General features: G+C 39.8%; 2 protein-coding genes and 1 long non-coding RNA gene across 3 annotated transcripts; 2 read left to right on the top strand and 1 right to left on the bottom strand.

Moving 5' to 3' along the window:
- Window positions 1–922: 922 nt before the first annotated feature.
- coro6 (coronin 6) lies at window positions 923–14,723 on the top strand. The gene is made up of 11 exons (XM_058627317.1): window positions 923–1,137; window positions 4,248–4,447; window positions 7,679–7,801; window positions 10,696–10,825; window positions 10,916–11,094; window positions 11,584–11,703; window positions 11,812–11,916; window positions 12,007–12,152; window positions 12,441–12,498; window positions 12,837–13,064; window positions 13,895–14,723. The coding sequence occupies exons 2-11, from the start codon at window positions 4,250–4,252 to the stop codon at window positions 14,015–14,017; spliced, it is 1,410 nt and encodes a 469-aa protein (XP_058483300.1). The 5' UTR covers window positions 923–1,137; window positions 4,248–4,249; the 3' UTR covers window positions 14,018–14,723.
- LOC131458310 (von Willebrand factor A domain-containing protein 7-like) lies at window positions 14,452–22,128 on the bottom strand. The gene is made up of 16 exons (XM_058627316.1): window positions 21,472–22,128; window positions 21,023–21,194; window positions 20,655–20,927; window positions 20,462–20,555; window positions 20,241–20,375; window positions 19,349–19,535; window positions 19,006–19,181; window positions 18,813–18,925; window positions 18,593–18,709; window positions 18,240–18,419; window positions 18,012–18,144; window positions 17,741–17,890; window positions 17,473–17,565; window positions 16,844–17,100; window positions 16,454–16,747; window positions 14,452–15,941 (listed from the first exon to the last, which is right to left on the bottom strand). The coding sequence occupies exons 2-16, from the start codon at window positions 21,191–21,193 to the stop codon at window positions 15,534–15,536; spliced, it is 2,781 nt and encodes a 926-aa protein (XP_058483299.1). The 5' UTR covers window position 21,194; window positions 21,472–22,128; the 3' UTR covers window positions 14,452–15,533.
- On the top strand, window positions 21,122–25,012 carry LOC131458312 (uncharacterized). The gene is made up of 2 exons (XR_009240077.1): window positions 21,122–21,227; window positions 24,016–25,012. It is a non-coding gene; the product is annotated as an uncharacterized LOC131458312 (long non-coding RNA).
- Window positions 25,013–26,928: the final 1,916 nt, after the last annotated feature.

Raw genomic sequence — 26,928 nt, 5'->3', positions numbered from 1 at the left:
CGTTTAGGACTCGTGTCGTCTGGTCACATTTTGTCAAGACGGAGGCAACGGCGACATTGAGCTAGTAAAGCGTGTGGCAACTGCAAACGGGTTTCGGAAAGACTGTAAACACAAAGAGGAGCTGCTGGTAGTAGTTTCTTGCGTCTGTTAAACAACAAACTCCGACTTTCTCTTTACAATATACACATTTGTTTATGCTGCAAGAATGCTTCACTTTACGAAATGAACGTATCAGAATGATATTGCATTATTTAACACACAGAACAACGTGTATAGTAATGTGCACCACGTTATACAATAAAGAAGGGAGGAAAGTGTGGATGATGAAATGGCCAAATCTATTTTCACTGACGGGGCCTGAAAACATCAGAATTAGAATAAGCACGTAAGTATGAACGCAAACACAGAGAAACTGACTCAGGTTTTTCCTTTCCTCCATCTACGTACACATTACCAAGTAACATCAAGTTGAACAATGTAGATGTTTGTGTGTAAAGCTCCAAAAATGAATAGCTTTTAAAGTTTAAAAAGTCATTTGAATTCACCAAAAATAATCATTCGTGTTGAATAGATAGATAGATAGATAGATACTTTATTCATCTCACAGAGAAATTCACGGGGGGTGGAACCAATTTGGCTGCAGCGCTGCTACCCTGGATAGGGTCGGCCCTGGATATAGTCTCTATGGTCATGGCTTTGCAGCTTAAACAAAAAAAAATAGGCAAGGAGGGATAGTTGAAGGCATCATGGGTCACCTGGACGCTGCTCCACTGGGACGCGTTGACCCCCTGTAACTGGCGCGCGTCACGTGTCCCTGCACTGACAGAGCCTGTTCCAAAATAGACGGCACCCATCCACTCCCGCCTCACCCACTCCTCCACCCCCATCTCACCCCCTGTTCTGCCCCGCTGCTCCCCTCCCTTCTCTCTCTCTCTCTCTCTGCTGAGCAGCGTTACGCAGTTGTCCAGTGCGTCTCCTCGGCAAGTGCGCACCAACTCTGGGAAGCCGAGATCTCAAGGACTTTTTCACAGGAATAAAATCGCCATCGGCTGGACGTAAAGAGGAGGAGCAGCGGACTACAGCACACAACCTGTCAGAGTTGACCAGGGAAGCGGGGTAGTCTCCCCACGGCCTGAGGTGAGCTGTCCTGTGGACTTCATCTTTTGGCGTAAACGCGTGGCAGCGCCAATGTGTGGGTGCTGCAGTGTGTGTGTGTGTGTGTGTGTGTGTGTGTGGTGCGTCAGCGGCAGCGTCTTTACTGCACTGCTGAAGAGTTTGTTGTCCCCACCTTTTAGAAAAACCATAAAAAACCTGAGTGGGTTTGCTGTCACCTCACCGAGTGAGTGAGTTTTTCATGGCAGCTGTGGGACACTTAAAGGGGCAGTTACACAAAACGAGCATACCCTTCCCTCCTCCCTCCACCTCTCTCTCTCTCTCTCCATCCCTCACACACTCTCTGCGTCTGTGTGTCCAGTCTTTTCTTATTGTGCCCCTTTGTGCGCACTGCTTGTGTGCGCACGATTAACGGTAACGCGCCACACTGGAATCGTTCTGGGACTATTTAGGAGCAGGCGGGCGGGTGGGAGGAGCGGCTGTCTCGGGTGGGACAGTGCAGTATGTCATGTCTATATTAGGAAAGTGGCAATGTCATTCTTTCGTTCTGTCCCGACTCTACAGAGCCGTATCATGCCGTGCGCAACAGACGAGGTGTCTGTGAATCTCACCAACCCCGACGCAAATATACTTAAATAAGGCTGTTTCAGCCATTTCCCCCCCACTTGTTCAAATGAGGAATGAACTTAAAATGATTATGATGCCCCAATGTTGTTTTTTTTAAATGTATTTAAAATGTTCAGATCTTGTACTCATGAACTTTACAGAAACACATTAAAGAGCAGTGTAGGGCTTTTATTTTCTTTGAAGGAAGTGGAGATTTGTATAAAACCAATTTCCAGAGAGGCTGACACACTTTCTGAAACTGCAATAACAACTAAAATCTGTAATTCACATTCTATTACAGAGCTGGATTAAATTAGACCTGTTCTTTTTAAATACATTTTATTTTTTGCAGAACCTTTTTGTTATAATTTACAGAAAAATGTTCTTTTCTTTGACATCGACTTTCTGTCAATTTTATTACATTTTTTTTTTAGACTTGTTTCTCAGATCCACAGTCAATAACTCAAATAACACATTTATCACTGGAAATCTGTAACAAACTGTGTAATTGTTTTGTGGGTGAAGTGTCCCTTTAAATAATGATCACACATTTTTGCTACTTGTTTCTGGAAGGATCAAACATTGTTGATTGACATCTTTTTTTTAAAAAAAAAAGTGTAAGTCTTACACTGTATCAAGTGTGCAAATCAGATTGGAGAGAGTGGAATCTTAATGAATTCCATTCTTCTTTCAAGAATTTAATAGTTAAAAAAAAAGATAATACACACATCTTTTTTTGTTTTATTTTCAAGGTTAATGGAATGTCATGGAGATCATCTGTATCTAGACCAGAACCAGTAAATCAGAAATGAAATAATCTACACTGAAAAAATAAAATGGTTACAAGCTTCAATAAATCATCTAAGTTTGTAAAACTTCGATGAATGAAGTGCATTCAGACTAAAGCAGTGTTTCCTATAATCCCTGCTCCAACACACCTGATTCTAATCGATCAGCTCGTTATCAGGCTTTTGAAGAGCGCGACAACGAGCTGACTGATTAGCATCAGGTGTGTGGGAGCGGGAAACATCGAAAACATGCAGGACTGGGAAACACTGAACTAAAGTAAGTTGTCTTCATGTATTTTGCCATCTTTATTTAAATAAATGTGATCCATTTAGGAGTTACCTATTCAAATACTAAACATATCACTTTAATCGTGACAGATGACACACAAAGTTGCCTCTCCAATCTGCATTTTGGGTTCCCCCTGCACTGCACTCTACTTTTACTTTTAGTGCACTCTACTTTTAGTATTTTAAACCAAAATGATGTATAAACTAAGTATTAAATACACATACATATAATATAATATATATGTAATATAGCTAATATACATTTTAGTGCACTTTTATCAAGCATTTATCAAGTTTCCTAGAGCGAAATCGGCCAAAAGACAAGAAATGGTTTATGCCAATGAATAAAAAATGTTACTATTATCAATATAAATATCAGTCTATAGTTTCCACTCTATTAAGGATATGATATTATCCTATTCTGATAAATCTTCACAGAAAAAAGAGCATAACAGCCCATGCTGGCCTCATTTCCTGCACTTGATTTGCTTTCTTTTTTAGGAAAGTTCATGATCATCCACTAAACTCCACAGCATTTTTATCACATGTCCTCAGAGACGCTTGACGCAGGCCTACTTTTACACATAAGGGTTTAGGTTCAGCTTTGAGGAAACACCCTGGGAATGGATGCCAGATACGTTTTTAAACCCCACTCTCATATGGATTGTATCACACGAGTGTGAAAGAATGCAACGGCCGCACGGCGTATATCGTCAAAGTCTTTCTTTGTCTTTGATTCTCAACTGTAGCATAATGTAGTCTGGTGGGACAATCGCCTATTAATAACCGTGCACTGTTATAGAACATGTCCTGAGGAGGATTACAGCCTGTTGTTGCCTGGGAGCTGTGAGGACAGCAAGAAACCAGACTCCAAACACATCACAGACAAAAAAATTCAAATAAAAGCTAAATACATTTTTTGTATTAGGTCCACTCAAAGAGTAAGTGTAAGAAAAAATAGAGGAATCAGAGTCGATACAGTAGTAAAAGTGAGTGATATTATTCAAATATTACACAATATTACATTACTGTCATAGAATTGTATCGAACATTTGATTGACATTTTAAGGGTTCCGACTGAATGCAAGTGAATAAAAAGACACAAAACTCTACCTGATCTGATATAAAATTCAACAATTTTCAAAATAAAACCACCAATGAGTTCCAGGACAAAAAAAGAAAAGATATCTGCAACACATTTATTTACTGTTTGTTGAACAATAACAGACGGTGAACTGCAGAGGGAGATATTAAACCCTGAGAAGAACGTCATTACATAGTCTTTAATCAGTTCTCTCTGTCGTCTTCCACTGTTATGTTGATTTGTTGTTGTCTTCAGTATTTTTTCAAGTCCATAAATCATGGTTCTATTATTTTACAGTGTATAATTATTCACTGGGAACTAAACCTAAACCTTTACGCTGCTTGTTTCCTTATCTTTCTTTATCTCAGCCATGAGTCGCAGCATCGTGCGGCAGAGCAAGTTCCGCCACGTCTTTGGCCAGACGGTCAAGGCGGAGCAGGGTTACGATGACATCCGCGTTTCCAAGGTGACGTGGGACAGCTCGTTCTGCGCGGTCAACCCAAAGTTCCTGGCCGTCATCGTCGAGTCCAGCGGCGGCGGCGCATTCCTGGTCCTGCCACTCTTCAAGGTCAGTGAGGTCAAACGATAACAGTACAAGAATAAGTTGAAAGAAGAAGAAGAGGGAACGATACGGGAAAACAGTCTATTTCTTTGTATCTATTGTGGCTTATGTTCATCTGTCAGTTCCACGATGACATGGTCTGTGTTTGTGTGCAGTATAAAACTCAGAGAAAACTCCATTTTCCTGAGGTTAATATCACTATAAAACCTGTGAGGCCTTTGAGGCAAACAGAAAAGTACCTGCTTTGGGTTAGGGTTAACGCACAATATCAGCAATGTGTGTTTGTCACATTATTGTTCATTTCCCTTTTAGAAATAAAAGTCAATATAAAGGTTTCTTGATTCTTTACAAGCAGATGAAACAGACGGAGTATGATGTTGATGTTCGTTGTGCATCACAATGATTATATACACCAGACACACTAAACTAAATGAAGTGAGAAATATTTCCAGTCTAATATCACATAAGGAAATCCTCTCACTCTTGTTATCCTTCACACATGAGGGTGAATCAATCCCAGCTGATACGGAGTGAAACTCTGCAAACAAACAGAGACCAACAACCATTGTCTCTCACGCCTATGCTCAATTTAGAGTAGGAAAGGTGGAGAACACGTAGACTCCACACAGAATGGCCCTCGGTTCGGTTGAGGCAGGGTTTGAACGGCGCCCCCCCCCTGCTAAGTGTTTTTGTTGACATTATTAAACGTGAACAAATTTGTAAATTGATACCTTTACCACTGGGTCACACAACCTTATATATTTTAATTACACTTATTAATTGTTTGGAAATGTCATGCCACCTTGAGGGCTCAATTGTTCACGCACATTCACAGCAGCTAATTACACGTGGCCTGCTAATTTATCAAGTTTATAATTAAAACCATAGCCTCTTCCTTGCAAACACAACACAGAGACATAAGTGGGTGTACTCACTGAAATGCCCTTCCCTTCCCTACTATGCTTCTGATTGTTCAGGTTTCTTATCAGAGTCGTGGCCTCTCTTTCATGTGGACACGGCTTAGAACGCAAGACAAAGGGAAAGTGCTAAAATACGTGTGTATCTTTTGTATCTACGTGACGGTGTGACCTGCGTCAGGTCACAGAGCAGCTGGAGAGTTGAATAATCACACAGAGACACAGGGTTTGACGCATCTGAGCTGTTTGAGATATAAATATAAAGTGACTCCACATGATGATGAAGAGGTAGAAAAAAAGAAGACGGACGGAATATCAAATGTTTTTGTTAGCTATTGGCATAAACGGTGACCAAAGTTATATTTATCACATGAAATGATTATTTATGTCTCTTTAAAGATTGATTTTGCATCATAAATGCGTTGGGTTTCTTGCGCCCTCATATCAAAACACTTTTAATTTGAAATGCAGTTTGAAATACCACCATGAATATTGTTATTATGATGTCATTTTGGAAGCGTGATATCATTTTAAGACCCCTGCTTTACACACTGAGATTTTCCCCTTAAATCTTTTCACGACATTTATGAAGTGCAGATGCTGAGAGGCTACTTTTCAATCTTGTTCTGAGAGATGATGTCATTGAAAAGACAAAGTGATGAACCGTGACCCATCCGCTCTTTGGTGGATGCTCTATTCATACCCAACTTCTTTATACTCTCACCTGTTAACAGTTAACCTGCTGATTGAACTGTCTCAACTTTTTTCCAGTGCCTTTATTTATATTAGTAAAAATATGATTTGGTTTGCCAGTGAAATCACTGTAAATGTTTTCTTTGTATACAAAAATATACAGTTTTGTTTTTTTTACTAATTTAATGGAGTCAAAGTCACTTCCTTCAAAGAAAATAAAAGCCCCACACCGATCTTCGCTGTGTTTCTGTCAATTATAACAAAAAAGATCTGCAAAAAGAAAATGTACTTAAGAAACAGCCAATTAAAGATTTGAGTTGTTATTGCAGTTTCAGAAAGTGTGTCAACCTTCCTGGGAATTGGGTTTATACTGTAAAATCTCAATTTATCTGCTGAAGATAAATCTAAAACACTGCAGTGGAGGGGTTTGCGGTCAACATTGTATTTGTTTGTAGCCAGTGTCCAGTGGGCTACAGATCAGAGCTCAAGGAGGAACTCTTCTAAATAGCTGATGACGCCGCTGTAATCAGCCGAGGCTGCAGCTCTTCAGCTGAGCTGCTCTGTCAGACACCTCCACTCAGCAGCTTTCATTTTGAGCGAAGTGGTGAACACCACCTGTCAATCACGGTCACAAAGCTAGGGTTACCTATTTGGAAAAAAGGGAAATCATTTTTGTAACTATCAATAAAAAAAGGTATAATGTTTTCAACCATTTTACAAATCCTGTTACACTGGACTACAGAGAGAGTAATGAGCAATGTTTCCATTATTTCAAATTAAATGGGTGTTTCCATTGTGTGTAATTAGTGACAAAGTAGCAAGAACACAGAGTAATTTACAGTTTTGTAGAGACACTGGGAAGTGGACATGATTATGAGTCATGGTGAAAAGAAGTTGCTATTAATACTCGCCGACACACTCATCACCGTCCATCTTCCCCCCTCTGGGTCCCCAACACGCCACAAGAAAAACTCCCCTTTCAACGCCTCGTCGCTCCGCTATAAATACACCTCACTTCGGGTGTGTTTCTAGTGTGTGTGTGTGTGTGTGTGTGTGTGTGTGTGTGGGGAGAGTAAGCACACACGTTGATATGCATGTAAGAACAGGCAAAGATGGAATCATCTGGATTAAGTTATTATTATTAATAACAATAATAATAATAATAATAATAATAATAATAATATCAATAATTGAGTTTTAATGTTATGTTAAAGGGGTGGGTTTTAAAAAAATTGTATATATTTGGCCTTACTTACATAAGTGAAGAAAAGCACTGAAGATTTGTGAAAACGTTTTCAACATTTTTGCACTTTTACTACAGTTTCAGTTAAAACCATTCACCTGTCCTCGTCATTCATTCACCTGTGATAAATGATATAGTGAATCCCTGGTTGTTTTAACAGCATCTATTAGTCTTTTTTTTGTCTCTGAACAATTGAATTACTTCTCAGAACACTGACTAAATGGTGTTTCACATCCGGTGAACGTTGGATGAATATGATGTGAATGAAAGAACTTTTACTCTCTCCATCTTTCACTTGTTACAATAAAAGTGTGTCATTATGTACACACACAGTCCCTAACTCACCCCGCTGTGTGTGTGTGTGTGTGTGTGTGTGTGTTGCAGACAGGTCGTGTGGATAAGAACTACCCACTGGTCGTGGGTCACTCAGGGCCCGTCCTCGACATCGACTGGTGCCCACACGATGACAACATTCTGGCCAGCTGTTCGGAGGATTGCACTGTCATGGTAATGACAGACACAAATGTGTGTGTGTGTGTGTGTAGGAGGGAGAAGGTGCTCATGCATGCGTGTGGAGGAATTTGTTGTTGTGTGACTCAGACTTAGTCACAGTTTATTGAACAACAACACAAGAGTGATCAGTGACAGTATCACGACATCTACCTGTCTGTCTGTCTGTCTGTCTGTCCACCCACCTGCTTCCTCGTCTGTCACAGGTTGGTCAGTGTGAGTGGGCACGATGAGTGTGGGGGGGAAACACTTTATATAACCACAATGTACACTCACCGGCTACTTTAACACTTGACTATAAATGAAAACTTCTGTAATATCCAAAATGGCATCGCAATGCGACCCAGTGAGGTTGGAATATCAGCTCAGGGTTCCCTAACACTAAGAATAAATGTTCCTTTAAGTTTATATGTGTTTTCTTTATATACGCTTTATCTTTTAAAGATGTTTATGTATATGGTAACTTCACTGATCTTGATTTTCTACATGAAAAATTTACATTTTTAAGTTAAAAAACAATGCAATGACCTTGGGATTTGAAATCAAAGTTATTATTGTTACTATTATTACTGCTCCTGGTTGAGATTTTTTAATTTCCAAGGTACCTTGTGTGGTCTCCTACTTCTCGTCTTCTGCATATGTTGGTTGTAACAAGTCAAAACAGTCTTCTGGCATCAATAAGGCAGTTTCATCCAGTAAACCAGCTCTTTAACAACAACGACCCCTCATTCAAAGTCACTAGAATCAAATGTAAACTTCAACAAGTTGTCTTGACTATGTCATTGAGCTGCTGCCATATGACTGGTTATACGATATTTGCATTAACAAGCAGTTGAACATGTGTACCTCATAAGGTCATTGATGAGTGTATTCAACTGTTAGATCAATGTTCAGTCGTCATCTCATCATTGTGACAGTGAGTTTCAACACATTTATATATGATAAAGAGAAACAGCATAAAAGTACATTTAGAAACCTGGGTGTAATAAATAATTAAATCATACACTGCAGAGATCCGTGTGCCCCTGAAGCTCATGACCAAGTTCAGTCAGCAGGGGTCGCTGTAAGTCGCTAAGACTACAGGAGAGCACATGATGATGATTGCAGGAAACCTTTCACATTTATTTATGTCAGAATATGTTATATTTTGAAGACTGTTCATCCTCATTCAGGCAGACACATCTTCATTTTATCTGTGTTCATTATTAATTTCTCTTCATGAGTGTGTCTTTTTTCAGTGTCACTGGAAACTGTTGTTTTACAACATTTAAAAATTGATTTGCAGCTATCTCCAGTATAACTGGAATAGAAATTATTCTCATTTCTTTTTTCCTTATTTTATTTTGACCCATCTGTTGGAAGGGGAGTTTTTTTGTACATATTTACATCTTTTTCTTTCACTGTAAATACCCACACGGGGTCAACTTTATAGCCAGACATATGGCAAATAAAACACCTCTGCATTACAACCTCTGCTGATCCATCCTTGTCGGAAACAGACCTCTTGTCACGGTACCTTTCCACAACCCCAGTAAATGTAATCATTTGAGAAATAAAATAAAACCCATGATAGTGATGGAGGGCACGTCTGTTCCCTCGACTCCTATCAGCACAGTTGATCACATTTGTTCTCGCCAACATTACAGGAATCTTTTGTGCGACTGAACGATTGAATTCCTGCTTCTCCATGGCAGCAGCTGCTGACGTGTGTTCTCTGTGTGTGTGTGAGTGAGTGTGTGTTTGCACGTTTTTTTGTTACCTCTCCAGGATTTGATCTGTTATTATAAACCCTCATGTTGTCCTCATGAGGACAAAAGCCTGGTCCAAATTAGGCAGAGCCTCTTGTCTGAGCCTCAGGTAAGTTCAGATTAATATGTGAAGTGTGATTAGATTGAGGTCAGGGTAATGGTTACGGTTTGCTGTGTTTGTGTGTGTGTGTTGGTGAGTGAGTGAATGCCTTGTTTATGTCCACCACACAGACAGACAGACGGATGGATGGACAGAGAGTTGCAGCTGTCACACACACACACACAGGCCATAACTGTGATGTCATGTTCTACAGCTCACAGAGACGGACCATTGTGTCATCTGAAGACATCTGATCACCTGCTGTGTCATACAACTGAAAACGGCTGTTGATGTCTGTTCGTGTCTTATGACTCTTACATAAGGATTTCACACACACAAATATTACCACTTTTGGTCTTTTAATGAGCATTTATGAGTTGGGGTTGTGGACAGTAGAGAATCTGCTGGAGTCACACATTAATACACATAATGTGTAGTCGGTCGTCAACTTCGCTACGAGTGGATTAATGTGGATCTTAAACTACGACAACTATTCCCTGTGATTATTGATGTGTGTGAACAAATGAGGATCAAGTGTTTTATCTTTCCTTTCTCGAGGGCAGTCAGGAAACCCGCAGATGCCTCTTTACTTTCTTGATCTCATCATTTAATAATCACAACATACATTATCTCAAGGCACTGTACATAGACAACATAATCTATGTTGTCAGAGAAGAGGTGGGGGATGTCATTTTTAAGTCAAATTTTATATTCACAATGAAACAGATTTAAAACACGAGAGAGCTTTAAAACTTGAGTTACGTGATACTTTAAACTCTGTGTTCTAATGCAAGGATGAGAAGTAATAATACAATATCTGATCACTTAGACCTCAGCTTCAGTCAAACATTTCGTCAAACCTGTTTATTACAGAGTTCAAAGTCAAGTACCAACCACTCTTTGAATACTTGAAATTCTTAGTGCGTTACTTAAATAGTTTGGATCGTGTCTGAGGTGACTCAGATAAATGAACCCCATGGCTTTTAATGAAGCCAACACAAGTTTAAATGTTGATGATTCATTCTCTTATCTGTAATCTCCAGGTTTGGCAGATACCAGACCACGCACTGATCCGCCCCCTCTCAGACCCCGTCGTGGTCCTGGAGGGACACTCCAAACGTGTTGGCATCGTCACCTGGCACCCCACCGCACGCAACATACTCCTCACTGCGGGTACAACACATTGACACATGTAACATACTCCTGATGTATGGAAGGGTTTTCTTCAAGTCCTTAACAGTTTTGTCTTTCACCCGCTCGTAGGCAGTGATAACCTGGTAATCATCTGGAATGTGGGAACAGGTGAGCCACTCATCTCCATGGACGATCACCCAGACCTCATCTACAGCATCAGCTGGAATCGAAACGGCAGCTTGTTCTGCACCACCTGTAAAGACCGACGGCTCCGTATCTGTGACCCCCGCAAGAGGGAGGTCGTTGCGGTGAGTGAAGGAAAGAAATAATATATAATACCAGAAGGAAACGGACCTGTGTTTTATAAAAACCCTTAAAGTCTTATATCCTCTCATATACAAACACTCTCCTGAGACAGTCTCCAGGAAAAAGGCCTTTTCTTATTTTTCCCCCGACTCATGGAATCATTTTACGAACATATAACAGAAAATCTAAATTACAAATAGTTGTGGTAGAAATTTGGAGCTGTTTTAATTGAATAGGTCCTGTTCTCCCCCTGATGGTTGTTTGTGTAATGCATTGCATTGCATGGCAGAAACATTGATATTGATTTTTTTGTTGTTGCCACCTCAAGTAAAAGAAAATTCCTCTGTTCTTCTCGAGTATGTACAGGCCTTAAGCCTCAGACTTAAAATTAGACTAAACACTGAAAACAACAATTTGTAAAAGAAAAAAACAAAACTATCTTCCGTGACTTCAGCTTTTATCTTTTATCTTTATTCTGTGTTAATCAACAGGAACGTCTGGCGCCACATGAGGGGATCCGGCCAATGAGAGCCATCTTCACCAGAGACGGGAACATCTTCACCACAGGATTCACCAGAATGAGTCAGAGAGAGCTCGGACTGTGGGACCCGGTAACAAGCAGTCTATTCTCATACACTGTCACGTCCTGACACCGGGGACATAAATACTTCAGTCTATGCCACAAACTCAACAAAATGTTGGTTTATTTGTTCACACAGACAAACTTTGAGGACCCGATTGCACTGTTGGAGCTGGACACGAGTAATGGCGTGTTGTTACCATATTACGACGCAGACGCAAACATGGTCTACCTCTGTGGAAAGGTGCTGGGAATTGAAGTGTAAACACACACAGAGACGTGTGCAGATGCAAATATGTGTTTCTGACTCGTTTTATATGCTGGCCGCGTGCAGGGGGACAGCAGTATCCGTTACTTTGAGATCACAGAGGAGCCGCCGTACGTCCACTACCTGAGCACGTTCAGCAGTAAGGAGCCTCAGAGAGGGATGGGCTTCATGCCCAAGAGAGGTGTGGATGTCACCAAATGTGAGATTGCCAGGTGAGATACTGACTATGCAACAAGTAAGCCAACAAAGCAGCTGTGGAGTGTTGTTTCATGAAATTAGATTATATTTATTTGATGGGATGTACAAGCTGTGCCAGTATTCTGAGATCTTTCTGAGACACTTGAGTTTCACAGTTTTACTTTTACACCACAAGTGTATATACAGTATCTGATGAATGAATTATTCACACAGTCATTGTCACTTACACACACACACAATGTATGTATAAACTGACATCCTTGTTCTTTTCCTCTCTGCGCTGTCTTTACTTGATCTCTTAGGTTATACAAGCTCCTAGACAAGAAGTGCGAGCCCATCACAATGACGGTGCCCAGAAAGGTAAGTCCCACTGACACAATGATCAGACTATAGATTTTGACGTTTACACAAGCCAGCTAAGAGTAGTGTTTATTTCATCTATGATGAATCTTTAATAATAAAATATAAAATATAACCTTGACTGACAACAACATTATAATACCGTCAGCGATCGTTTCATCATCCTGACTTCTTGGAGATTAAAATGATTCCTCCTTCTTTATCTGCTGACATAAAAGAGACAAAACAAATCAATTATTTATTCATCATTTATAATGAATCACTATTCAAAAAACAATCACAATACAGAACATGTTAGAAAGAGTCTTTTTTCACTCTTTCACTTCTCTCTTGCACAGTCGGACCTCTTCCAGGACGACCTGTACCCAGACACCGCGGGGCCTGAGCCCGCCATAGAGGCTGAGGAGTGGCTGGACGGCCGCGACGAGGATCCAATTCTGATGTCCATGAGGGAGGCCTACTTGCCACCCAAGAGTCGAGAGCTCAAAGCGGCAAAGAAGAATGTGCTGGACTCCAGACCCACCACCCGGCGCAGCATGTCCACGCTGGAGACCAACAGTCTGCCAGTAAGTTCTTTTAGCTGCTTTTACATGAAGCTTAGTATGTGAACCCCTATTTGTTATACATACATATTATTGCGTCTGGGTGAAACTTTACATGGAAACAGTACAGTAAAAATGTAGTAATAGGGAGGTAATATTTCCATTGGTATTTCTGATGCTGTTTCCAGCTTCAGTCATTCTTTGTCTCCACATGAGGGTCGTGGGGAGCTGGAGTCAATCCCAGCTGAAACAGGGTTGATAATCATTTAGAGTGTCCAATTAACCTCTGCATGTTTTTGGACTGCGGGAGGAATCCGGAGTAAAACCCACACACGACCTTCTTGCTGTGAGGCGACAGTGTTAGCCACTATACCGCCGTGCGGCCCAGTTTCCAACTTGGTCATAAAAATAATAATAGTGTGGTGATTAATACAGTAAAACCTTTACAATGTGCTACACCCATGTCATACCTTTACATGAAAATAATAATTATTATATTGCAAAGTTGAAACACATTTGATCACCATTCCAAATTATCACAGAAACAAGATGGTTACCATCTTCTGTTCTTAATCTGAATCCAAAATAGTACGACAACGATCATCTCAATTACTTCTACCATCATCTGTCTCCCTGCTGAACCTTTACTGATTATCTTTTCTATTTGTACTTTATTTTTTTCAAACCTCCATTCTTTGTTTTGGTTTATTTTCTCCAGTTGCTCACTGTCCTTGACCTACTTTTTTGTCTCTTTTTCATTTCCTCTTCCCTGTCACTGTCTTTATTTCATCCTCCACCTTTCTCTTTCTTTTCCCCTCTACTCTCCTCTCCTCTCCTCTTTCCCTCCTGTCCAGCCTGAGTTGCTTGAGAGGTTATTGGAGGAGATTCAGAATCTGAAGGCCACAGTTTTGTCTCAGGAGAAGAGAATCTGTGACTTGGAGAATAAGCTTTCTCAGTACACAAATGGCACTGCCTGACGTGCACCTCCAAAGGCACCTTTAAAGAACTTTTCTTTAAAAACACACTTCCCTTGCAGTGACGGGGGAAACGCTCCCTTAAACACTCTCTAACAGTGTTGTTTCATTAAAGGTACCATTGTGTGAGAGCAGGAATGTGGACAACGTGAAAGAATATGGTCTTCCCAACACATTTGGACAAAAAATACATCCATTATCTACTGTAGTATAATTGTTTTTATCACCAATTCAGTATAATCTACATTCCAGTTGCAACATAATGTACCTTTAATGCCTTGGCAATAAAAAAAAAACCCATTTGATTATATTTACACAATTTCAACATATTTGAAAAGAGCAAGAGGAGTGGGAGGGAAACATTTAAGTACAAGAGGGAAACATGCAGGTAGTGATAAAGGTTTGAAGTAAGAAGTCGATGAAGCATCAAAAAAAAATGATTTTGGAATTTCTTTAGTGTTTAATGATTTGCATTTTTCAAACTCACCACTGAACACATACAGAACATTTTACATGATTTAAATAAGCCCCCTTTTTGGACATTTTTACAAAATGTAAATAGCGATAAAAGAAAACCAACCAGAGAAATTGTGTTGAACTTGTAGCAAAAATGTGAAACGCAATCCTTTTTTTTTCTTCTTCTTCTTTTCTGTAAAGGATTCCGCATTAGACACATCATAACGACAATAAAAAAAAGTGTTTTTTTGTGTTTTTTTTAAGGAAAGAAATGTCATTTCCATCTGTTATTCCAATGTGTGTGTGAGCTGAGCAGAGGCCTGGGGCAGAGTTTAGAGCTGTTAGTTTCATAAATAAGGGCAGTGGTTCGATTCCCAGGTCTTGTAGTCAAAGTGCTCGTGGCAGTTGAATGTGTGTGTGCGTGTGTGTGTGTGTGTGTAAAATGGGTGAATGGAAATGCTTAAAGTGGCCATCAAGACTTAAAAACACTGCTTTATATATACAACCAATATTCTCTCTTTTATCTTTTTATAGTTTCTTTAATTTTAGGATTTACATTTGCTTCAGAAAAGATATATAATGCCTAATTTCTCCAAGGAGATTATACCTTTTATAGTATCATAGTATATGCATGCATGTGACACTGAGTCTGAAATTTAAAGCAGCATTAATGAGCTGTGCATGCCCTATATCCAAACTGAATTCAAATATGACATAAAATATAAGATTTAAAAAAAAAATTCCCATAGAAATCTTTATTTTTTTTGTCAAAGTAATGGACAGTTTTAAAGACACATGAGCATTCAGTTACCAATCATTTATGTTTTTGTTTGTTTTTGGCCCATATATTTAGCAGATTTTCTTTTTCTACTGTGTTCAATAACAAAATAACATAAAAACTAATGAAACAGGTCATCAAAAAATGCGTAATCATTAATAATAAATAATAATTGACCAAATGGCAAATAATTGTTCTATATAATTGGCCTTTTTTGTTATTTTTTTTCCTTGAGAGACCCTTTGGTGATAGTAATGATGTACTGTGATGGAAGTAAGACAGGGGTCATTGAATGCCCCCTTCTGTTGTGATATAGAGTCCAAGTATCACCGTGCTTAGACTTAGAAAAAGTGACTGAGTGACTCTTGTGGACGGAGAGATCGGAGAGGACGAACCTTTCCGGATCGTGAAGAAACACGTGCCCACGTTTCCCACCAGGTCCACGACCTGCAGCTCCATATCGGGTGAACAGCACGAAGCGCTGTAGGACACCATGGTTATGTTCTCATTGCCGGCGTTCAGAGTGGCGTTCATGGTCCCGTTACCTTGTTTGAGGCTGACGCGGTCGACGCCCACCCCGTCGTCCCCATCAATCACTTGAGCGAAGAGTGTCCACTGAGAGAGGCTGCACTCTTCAGAGCACCTGGAGACCAGGCTGAGCTGCTCACATCGTGGTGGAGTGAAATCAGTCACCTATGAAGGGGGGGGAGAAGTCAGTCTGTTTCCAACGATGAAGGGCTTTCCTAATCTAGATCAGTTATTAGTCCATAAATTTGGCAGCTCCCCCCACCTGATAACATGTTTAACAGTTTAATAATAACAAATGAGACACACAACTGCTGAACTATCACATTTTAAATAAAAATAATTTTCTTTTGCAACCAAAAGTCCGATGTCTGTTTTTATGTACTGTCGTTTACAATGTAAACTTCAATGAATAGGTTATAATCCAACCACTAATTAAATAATAACAATTATTCCAGTGGCAAAAATTAGCCTGCCAGATTAAATGGTCTCTAATTTATTTCTAATTAGGTGAACTAGAGAAGGATACACCCATCAAAATAGTTCATAAATAAACAAATTAGTTGCCATCATTATCAAATGTGGCTCTTGTTATATTAACATCTATGAAAGTACTTGCTCTGCTCTTGTAATTATTGACAATACATTGCTACTTCTCGTTACAAATTAATCATTATTACCGTGTTAAGAACAGAAAACCGCAGCACGACATAGTTGGTGTCTGCAGCCGCCGGAGCCTCGGCCTCGATGGTCAGAGTGACATCCGTGCCAGACGGGGTGTTAAGAGGAGCCGTGAGGTTCACTGTGCCGTCACTGCTGTTTCCACTCTCCAGGAACAAAGTGCTCGGAAACGCTGAGTCAAATTGTTGGTTGTTGGTGACACGGATTGTGAAATTGCCTTCCGCTCCGCTGGTCCTCACAGAGAAGGGCACAGAGAATGGTGTTCCTGGTACTAAGATGTTACTTGAGTCGGCCTGCACACAGAGGAAAAAACACAAGAGTGTCTATTTGTAGTGCAGAAGTTCCCTTCGACACTTGTTTTGTTGTTTTGAAAGTTGGATATGACTTACAGTGATGGTCACATTGGAGACTCTGAAGTTGGTCGGTGACTGCCTTTGGAAGACTATTGTTGAATCTGCACGTCCTTTCACCCACACCACAAACTCCACTAGTGGCATACGTTCAAAAGTGACTAAGAAATTCCCGCTCCCCTGAGGCTCCACGACTCCTGTAATCTCCTCTGACCCTGTCGAGTCGACCAGTTTGACTTCTGTCACTTCCCCCGTGTCGGTTCCCGTTAAAGACACCAACAAGCTGCTCTTCACACCTGTGAAGACGAACCACATCGTCACATCTGTCTGTAGACTGTACAAAAATGGATGTAGTCCAGGCTGATACCAGCGATCATCATTATCTTCTATTTTTCTTGAAATGGAAACATCATTTACAAAATTGACATCATGCTCTGTTGAACAAGACCCAGGAAGATCTTTACTGATGTTATATTTCAAGTGAGAAAGAAACATTTATTTTGGGAACCAACAGTATCACCGTGTGGTGGCTATAACTGCTACTTTCATCCTACTTCCTGGGCGTCACCTTTTCCTTTTCCTACAAACAGTTTTAGCTAATTGACTATGATGTTTCCACATCATTAAAATCACACGGTAACGTTCTTTATTCTTTTCTTTATTTTTACCGGCGCTGGGACGAGTGTCGAGAGCATCGAATCCCGTGAACGGGCCCTGGGACACCTCCACAAAGTCAAAGAGGAAGTCAATATCACTCTGACCTGTGGATGAAACGTGATGAGGAAAAGAGAAATAAAGGAAGATGAAAGAAAAGGGAAGAAGAAGAAGGAAGTAATGTCAACTGCTGTAAATTCCACCAACAACATAACAACAACAACACTGATGGAAATGGATTTACAAAAGTATTAATTTTGCGATCACTTCTGGAGCTCTCACCCGTGACCTTCAGAGTGTAAGCGTTCGTCGATGCCATCCTCACTTCCCACAGTCCGATGACTTTTTTGAGATACAGAGTCTGGAAGTTTCCCACCGACTTGGTCTGGCTGATCAATGATCCCGATGTGTCGGTGCTTTGCTGCGATGCACCTTCAAACAAAAAAGGAAAATACAGTTGTGTGTACACAGATTTTGGTCAGCAAATGTTGTAAAAGTGACACTGTCATGAAGTCATGAAGAGCAAATATTTAATTTCGAGGAGCTGCGTTACCTGTGGGGCTTACGAGAGTGAAAGTGACAGATTGCCCGGTGATGTAGACTCTCACGTTTGAAACAGTGTCGTCGACGAAAAAGGGGAATTGATCTGTTTTTCCCGGGTCCCTGGCTGCTTGAAGCAGAGTCACCTAGAAAATCACATAATCAAACACATCAGACACAGCTGAGATGTTTGAATGGACAAAGGCTAAATAAACAGTGAGGTCCTTGTGCTGTTTATTACCAGAGAGGCGCTGGAAGATTCTATTATGATGCTGGTGGCTTCAGGAAGCTCACTCTTTGTGACTTCGATAGCGAGGCCTCCCGACGCCTGAGCCAGGTCTCTGTACACCTGAGCATCTGCTGCCCCTAATACTCGTCTGTGGCGGTTGGTCGTGTTTGTGTCCGTTATCATGAAGTTTACCTGGAGAACGTGAATGGTGATAAGGATGAACCAAAAAAATGTTCAAATAAGAAAAAAGGTTTGACCTAAATATCCACCCATATTATTTCATCGTGTTCCATTGTGTCGTTGCAGCTTTTTTCTTTTTTCTGTCAGGTCTAGACAGACATAGGTGGGTGATAGTGGACACTCACCACACTCTGAGTTCGTTCTATGAGTGCAATCACTGCGCTTTTCAGGTTTTTGTCTTTAGGAGGTGCATCAGTGAAGAGGAAGATCTCAGAATTGGCAGGAGTATTACTTAAAGCCAGCTGTATGAGACATAAGACAGATTTTTGTCAAAGTTAAAACTGTGTACACGTCACGCAGTAAATGTATTGAAGTAGTTCAATCGCGTCAAAGACATGACAGTACCTGAAGCCCAGAGAGACTCATTTCCGCCTCATCTCCTCCACCTGTCACTGAGAGGGAGTTAATAACTTTCTTGAAGACTTGGGGGTCTGTTGTCTTTATCAGAGGCCCGAATTCTGTCAGACAAAGAAAAACGGTTTATTCTTTATCTGCAAAAATGGAAAATGTTTACATAAGAAAAGCGCAAAGATCCTACCTGGGTCGTTGAATGGAACTAGAATGTACATGGACGGCTCATTGTCTGTTCCCACTTCACTGTTTATGATCGTGGACGTTACTCCCCTCACTGCTTCGATGTCATCACTCATACTCTTTGTCGTGTCGATCACAAAACAGAGGGCTTTACTGGATCCTTTGGAGATTCCCATCATCCTGAGGGACAAAGAGAGATGGACAGAACGGAGAGATTAAACAAAACTCTTGTGTATGAGTTAATTAAATAATGTTTTGCCCATCCTGTTCATCATCTTTCTCCTCCGAAGAAACTAAGAAACCAAACTTCCTGAAACTCAACAGTGATAAAACCGAGGGTTTCTTACTCGAGGAAGGGTCTGTCACCGGCAGCCCCTTGGATTTCCTCCAGTAGCTGACTGGTGGCAGCTTGGGCGATGTTTGCTGCTTTCGTGTGGAGATGTCCATGACTGGCATCAAACGTGTCTTTGTTGATTCCGCCTTTAGGCTCAATGGTACTGGTTTGATCCACTGCTCCTCCGTGGCTGCATTTTCCTGTTCAGCGAAAGCAATGAGAGAACGACACGTATCCGGTTATTGAAATAATATCCGGCTTGCCATAGGATTGTTCTATTGATTTAATCTATTAGTTAATTAAATATACATTATACTGTACTTTTAAGTATTTACACAGGTACACACGCTTACTTTATACACACATATCTACACTATATGTAGCCTAAATAAACATATTTGTCAATGTGTGTAATAGATGTGCAAATATGGGCGTGAATGGCAAAATTGTAGTGTAAAGCGCTTTGAATTTGTTTTTGTTTTTTTGTTGTTTTTTTTAAATCTATATAACCACAAGTCACATCTTTGTCCTGACTTTAACAACCAGGCTTCTGTCCCCATGAGAAATACTGGTCCAGATAAAGTCTATGTTTCTACCAGGAAACTTTCCCAAAGAGGAAACAAGTACAGGTACACACAGATTTATACAGTTGCAAAGATACTTACCCTAACACTTAACCATTTCAACTAAATGCCTAACCCCAACCTGTACCTTAACCCTAACATAAACCTTATTCTAACCCTGAAACTAAATTTTAACACCCGCACAGCCCTATGCAGTTATGAGGACGATGCAAAATGTCCTCACCTTGAAGATAAGCCAAGATATGTCCTCGCAAACAAACAAAGGCATGTGCAGGTATGCATGCGCACACACATTGTTGTGACACTGTAACATTATTTTACCTTTCGGTTTGGTTGAGACCAAAGGTACAATACCAAAGTACCCCGAGGTCAGTATCCCCTCACTTATGATGTCCTCCAAAATGTTGTTCGTGCAGTCGTCTCCATCACAGTTGCGACACGTCGCCCTACTTTCATCTGCAGAGAAGTTTCGTGATAGAAAGACACGCTCATACCAGCCACACCCAGTTCACAGCATTCCATGTTATTTACCAGCGTTGTACCTGCTATGATACCAATGCTGACACCTGATCTGATCAGATTGGCATTAGGGCCGTTTTTCCCCAGTTCCACCCAGTTGCTGTGACTGTAGAAATCCTGTGAGTTGAAAAATAAAAAAAGGAGTGAATCAAAATCAGCTGAAATGCTGTGACGGAAGCTTTTTTTTTTCCTATAAAAAAAAGTTATTATTAATACCTGTAAAGGATGCAAAGTCTCTCCGAGTTTCTCCCTTGCTGCTTCAAAGTTCTCTTGCTTGTTGCTTGCTTTTATAGACTGTATCCCCTGCGTGACGATTTGTTTTCCTTGTACAAACATTTCCTCGTCAAAGTGGAAGCTTCCATTGAGGGCATGACGAATGTCCACCCTGACATTGTGGAATATGACGGCTATGATGGCTTGACGGAAGGTTTTGGATGATTTAGGTGCATTGCATGCAACGGCAACAGATTTTGCTGTGAAAGGCTGTGGCTACACACGCACACACACAGAGAGTTAAACATTACTAACATTGTTTAAATAGATGTGCTTATTTCTTGTCTTTCTGGTGTGAAATCATTTCTTACAGGAAAAGTGAAGTCTGTTCCCTCGGCTCTGGCCAAAGCGCGGCAAACGTGTACTGTGGTATTTAAAATCGCACTTTCTGTAATTTCCAGGTGACTCAGGGACTTTCCTGGTAAAATCCCAAATCCATGGACTTGAGTTTGCAGGAGCAAGAGGCACAACACTGCTAACATACTGTTCCCGAAGATGGATACACATTTTATAGAGGTTAGTAGCTTTCCTTCCATAGCTCACAGTCATCAACGCTTTCATTTCTTTTTTGAAAGATGCCTCGAAACATTTCAGCAAAATAAAGTATGATTTAGGTTTGAGCCGACCAAATTAAAGCCAGGCTTGTTTTCTTCGTATAACTCAAGATCAGAACAATAATTTTTTTTAGTTCTGTCCACGCAGATATAGAACTAAGCCTGGCACTGTTTGCATTTAATTGAAAGTAAAACACGCACTGTACCTGAGGTCTCGATGTTGTCCCGTTACCCATGCACTTGTAGCTACTGTGTCAACACCCCGAGGTGAACAAGGAAGGTTTGCTCATGCAGGACTTGTTCAACTCGTTTGTCACATGATAACGACGAAGTTCAGTGAATGGTGGTATCTTCCAACAAAACCTGCTGGGTGGGACAGCGGGAAACCGAGCATTAAAGAAATGGGAAATATGACAATACGCTCCCTGACCTGTAAGTGTCTAACCCGGGGAAACTCCTCCTCATGTTGCAGCCGCCAAACTTGTGATCCACGAACATGATGATAGTTGATGTGATTTGTGTGAATGTTATGCCTTTCACCTCCATTCCAGTCTTCTCAGATCTTGTTTTCGTCTGGTGACATTTTTGCAGTACACATGGGAAATTATTTGCTGATGTCAAAACAGACCAGAGATGGATGCATACAGATTGGCGTATGACTGACAACACAAAGAGAAGTGACCACGAAAAAGTTTTCCGAAATGAATTATACTACTCAAGACAACCTGTCCAGACTGGATAAGCACTCATTGTCCCCCACGTGCCCTTGCACTGTTGGTGTATACACACAATCCCCCTCCCTCAGTCAAGTCTGATTTTTCATGACAGAGCAGATTTTCAGATGAAGGAGGAAATAATAACATCAACAAAAATCATCAAAAAGTATGCACTGCAGCTTTAATCCTGATAAAATCCACATGGGTTTTAAACAGCACATTACTGGTGATAATGCTGATGTAGAAAGGAATATACACACACACATATATATATATATATATATATATATACACAGACAGGTGGAAAGTAATGAATTACATTTACTTGTACTTACGTTTTTTGTGTACTTTTAAAATAATTTTTAAAATATGTAATCTTACTTTTACTTAAGAATGTTTTCAGTGAAAAAATGGCATGAATTTAAAAAAATAAATACATTCACGCATCCAAAAATTTAGTAGTGAATGACGAGGACGGGTGAAGTGGCGCTAATGAAGCTCCCTGAGTGAGTGACATTTGTGACCTTAGACACATTTTGATTCTCTTTAACAGAGCATGTCTAATTCCCTGTACACAGATAATGACACATAATAATCTGTTAAATGGTTCAGACAAAAATTAGCACCCCTGTGCCATCTGTGCATGCATTGTGATGTCACAGTCGTACGAGAAACAAAACATGGCATCAACAGCACCATAGCCATAAGTCGTTTATGATCCGATTGATGAGTTAAATTACTGGGTCTTAATTGCCACTGATAACCAGAGCCAAAACCAATAAAAAACACTGCCAAGTTAAAAGACGTGGGAGTGAATTCTGATTCCCTCTGTTGAGAAACCCATTTAGCCCAGGATCAAACAGGTTTTTTGATGGCGTATGTACTTATACAGAGACTGTGTGTGTTAAACTAGACAATGCTGCCTGTTTGAAGAGTGACAAAGGAGAAATGGAACACCATTTGAATTGAACCTGATATGAATGGAGATAGTAGAGAAAGGTACTGTAAAAGCTATATTTTTAAGTGGTTTACTATGCTGTCAGAAAGCCCTTTAAAATACCCAAGTAGCTGATCTGCTGCAATACACAAAAAACCTACTCAATTACTGTAACACAAGTAAATGTGATTCATTACTTTCCACCTCTGTTCATTCATGTTTTGCATTCACAAAACAATATTGATAATCTTTGATATTGCTTTGTTCTCAGTGTGTCTGAATATATAAACCTTCAACAGTTACACTGGTAAATTTGGATTTAATTCACAAACTGTGAAATTTAGACAACAAATTTGGCACGCAAATCAGAACTGGCAAAATGTTTCATAAAATAAGGGTGATATGTAAAACTGGGGCTAAAAGGCACGGTAGCGCCCCCAAAGGTGAAACCCAATAGGATGGAGCAGAAACTAAATTGCACCAAATTTAAAGAAACTTGGTGGAAACATGTCACTGCCCAAGGAGAACAAAAAACTCAATCGAGACCATAACAGCTATTTTAAATAAATACCATGCTACCACTGTGAGTGACTTTTAAGACAACATAACATTTTAAGAGGAATGAAGAGGAAATTGGAAACAAAGGGTGCTACAAATGGATTATTTTGTGTCCAACTGTGAAATGCAAAAACAAAATATCAGTGAATTGTAACATGACAGCAAACAGCTGTGGCAATTTACACACAACATAACATATAACATATGTAATTTCAACACTGACTTAATTATCTATGCTGAGACTTTGAAGATAAGGACCTTTAAAAGATGAAGGGGGAAAGAACGTCCAGCAGATGGCAGCATTTCCTACGGTGGTGGGTTTCCCTCTGTTTTTAACGTTTTTAACTGATTACAAATTCAGCTGCCATTTTTTTATTTGGTCAATATGGACATGCACATGGAATAATTACAGGTGGAGCTGCTCCTGCACAAAGCTACACTGATTTGAAGGCGACGGTATACTTTCCGTGACTTGGTACATTCCGCTCCTCCCCCTCTTGTGTCGACCTATTTGTAAGGTTCCACTTTGTGTTTACCAGTCGGAGCCATGGATGGTCGGAGCCTTCAGTCAGAAGCAGGAAGAGGACGAGGAACAGCGGCGACAAACATATGGTAACTGCAGCCTTACTGATCCACACATTTCTTAGATTGTCTGTTGACGCTCTGTTCACACCTGCTGTTAACATCTGCTGTTAACATCCGACCCGACTGATCCGATCACAGGTGCTCAGATTACATCTACTGCTGCTGCTAATGTGACGTCACGAGTCCACATGTAACGATCATCGTCTGAACATGCATGTGTGTGTTGTTAACGAAACTGTCACAATTCACTGTTTTCAAAAGCGAATTTAGTATTTGTCAAAAATGTCTTCATACTGTCATAAATGTCCTAGTATATTATGTCAACAACTGTCAAAAATGTCTTAGTATGGTATGTCAACAAAAATGTCGAAACCTAAACTGTCAAACTTTTTCTTACTTTTGTATGTCATCCAAAAATGTCCGAATACAAACTGTTAAAAATGTCTTAGTATATAGTATGTGGTCCAAAATCACTGAAAAAAAGTCATATTATATTATCTCGTCCGAAATCGCTTAAAAGAGTCATACTATAGTATGTCGTCCAAAATCACTTTAGAAAGTCATAGTATAGTATAGTATGTTGTCCAAAATCCCTTTAGAAAGTCATAGTATAGTATGTTGTCCAAAATCACTTTAGAAAGTCATAGTATAGTATGTGGTCCAAAATCACTTTAGAAAGTCATAGCATAGTATGTTGTCCAAAATCACTTTAGAAAGTCATAGCATAGTATGTTGTCCAAAATCACTTTAGAAAGTCATAGTATAGTATGTTGTCCAAAATCACTTTAGAAAGTCATAGTATAGAATGTTATCCAAAATCACTTTAGAAAGTCATGCTTTATAGTATGTTATCCAAAATCACTTAAAAAGTCAAGGTTTGTCGGACTTCAGGTACGATATAAAAGTGTCTGTGTTGATATGGACTGATAAAAATAAAAAGGTTTTTACATATTTTTCTCATGCTTCTTCACTCATTTACTGCAATGACCACATTTTAAACTGGCTACTACTTTGTCTCATCATGTGCAATGACCTACAAATGGCTGCAGTTAAAGGGACAGTCCAGGTGTTTTAGAAGCATGATTGAATGAGGTATTGACACTGTTGTGGAAACAAGATTTTTCAAACAAAATTCAGTATTTAGCTAGGTTACATAATAAATAAATAAGTCATAGTATAGTATCTCGTCCAAAATCACTCAAAAAAGTAATATTATAGTATGTCGTCCAAAATCACCAAGAATAAGTCATAGTATAGTATGTCGTCCAAAATCACTCAAAAATAAGTCATAGTATAGTATGTCGTCCAAAATCACTCAAAAAAGTCATAGTATAGTATGTCGTCCAAAATCACTCAAAAAAGTCATAGTATAGTATGTCGTCCAAAATCACTCAAAAAAAGTCATAGTATAGTATGTCGTCCAAAAAAAGTCATAGTATAGTATGTCGTCCAAAAACACCAAAAATAAGTCATAGTATAGTATCTTGTCCAAAATCACTCAAAAAAGTCATATTATAGTATGTCGTCCAAAATCACTCAAAAAAGTCACAGTATAGTATGTCGTCCAAAATGACCCAAAAAAGTCATAGTATAGTATGTTGTCCAAAATCTCCCAAAAAAGTCACAGTATAGTATGTCGTCCAAAATCTCCCAAAAAAGTCACAGTATAGTATGTCGTCCAAAATCACTCAAAAAAGTCATAGTATAGTATGTCGTCCAAAATCATTCAAAAAAAGTCACAGTATAGTATGTCGTCCAAAATCACTCAAAACAGTCATAGTATAGTATCAGTCAAATAAAAAGCCACTAACCATACACACTAAATTCACCTCATGGCTGTTCAAACCTGGACCAACTCCGGTCAACCTATCCAGGTGTCTGATCCCAGACAAGCCCCTAATTGTTACGACCAGGCCTAGGGGAAAACCTGATCACAACATGAATAATGAGACTCCCCCTTCTCAACTCCCAAGAAACCACCAGCAACAAGTCAAACAAACCATTTTACAGGTTTATTAATATCACACACAACACATCTACTGGCCGTCTGGCTGTGAGTGGTTTGAGGGAGTCCACTGCAGCTGGGCTGTTCAGGCCTCTTATTCAGATTCCTTCCGGGCAGGACCAATCAGCTCCCAGGATCCACCTAGACTCACTCACACAGGTCAATCACTCAAAACATGCACACCTGCAACCCTTCTCACACTCACATGCAGACACATACACACAGGGAAAAAAAAGTCATAGTATAGTATGTCGTCCAAAATCACCCAAAAAAGTTATAGTATAGTATGTCGTCCAAAATCACCCAAAAAAGTCAAAGTATAGTATGTCGTCCAAAATCACCCAAAAAAGTCATAGTAAAGTATGTCGTCCAAAATCACCCAAAAAAGTCAAAGTATAGTATGTGGTCCAAAATCACCCAAAAAAGTCATAGTATAGTATGTCGTCCAAAATCACTCAAAAAGTCATAGTATAGTATGTCGTCCAAAATCACTCAAAAAAGTCATAGTAAAGTATGTCTTCCAAAATCACTCAAAAAAGTCACAGTATAGTATGTCGTCCAAAATCACCCAAAAAAGTTATAGTATAGTATGTCGTCCAAAATCACCCAAAAAAGTCAAAGTATAGTATGTCGTCCAAAATCACCCAAAAAAGTCATAGTATAGTATGTCGTCCAAAATCACCCAAAAAAGTCAAAGTATAGTATGTGGTCCAAAATCACCCAAAAAAGTTATAGTATAGTATGTCGTCCAAAATCACTCAAAAAAGTCATAGTAAAGTATGTCTTCCAAAATCACTCAAAAAAGTCACAGTATAGTATGTCGTCCAAAATCACCCAAAAAAGTCATAGTATAGTATGTCGT

This window comes from Solea solea, chromosome 4 (genome assembly GCF_958295425.1).
Source record: "Solea solea chromosome 4, fSolSol10.1, whole genome shotgun sequence".
In the NCBI taxonomy this organism is placed as follows: domain Eukaryota; kingdom Metazoa; phylum Chordata; class Actinopteri; order Pleuronectiformes; family Soleidae; genus Solea; species Solea solea.
The sequence above is the reverse complement of the archived record's forward strand: the minus strand, read 5'-3'. Positions and strand labels throughout refer to the sequence as shown.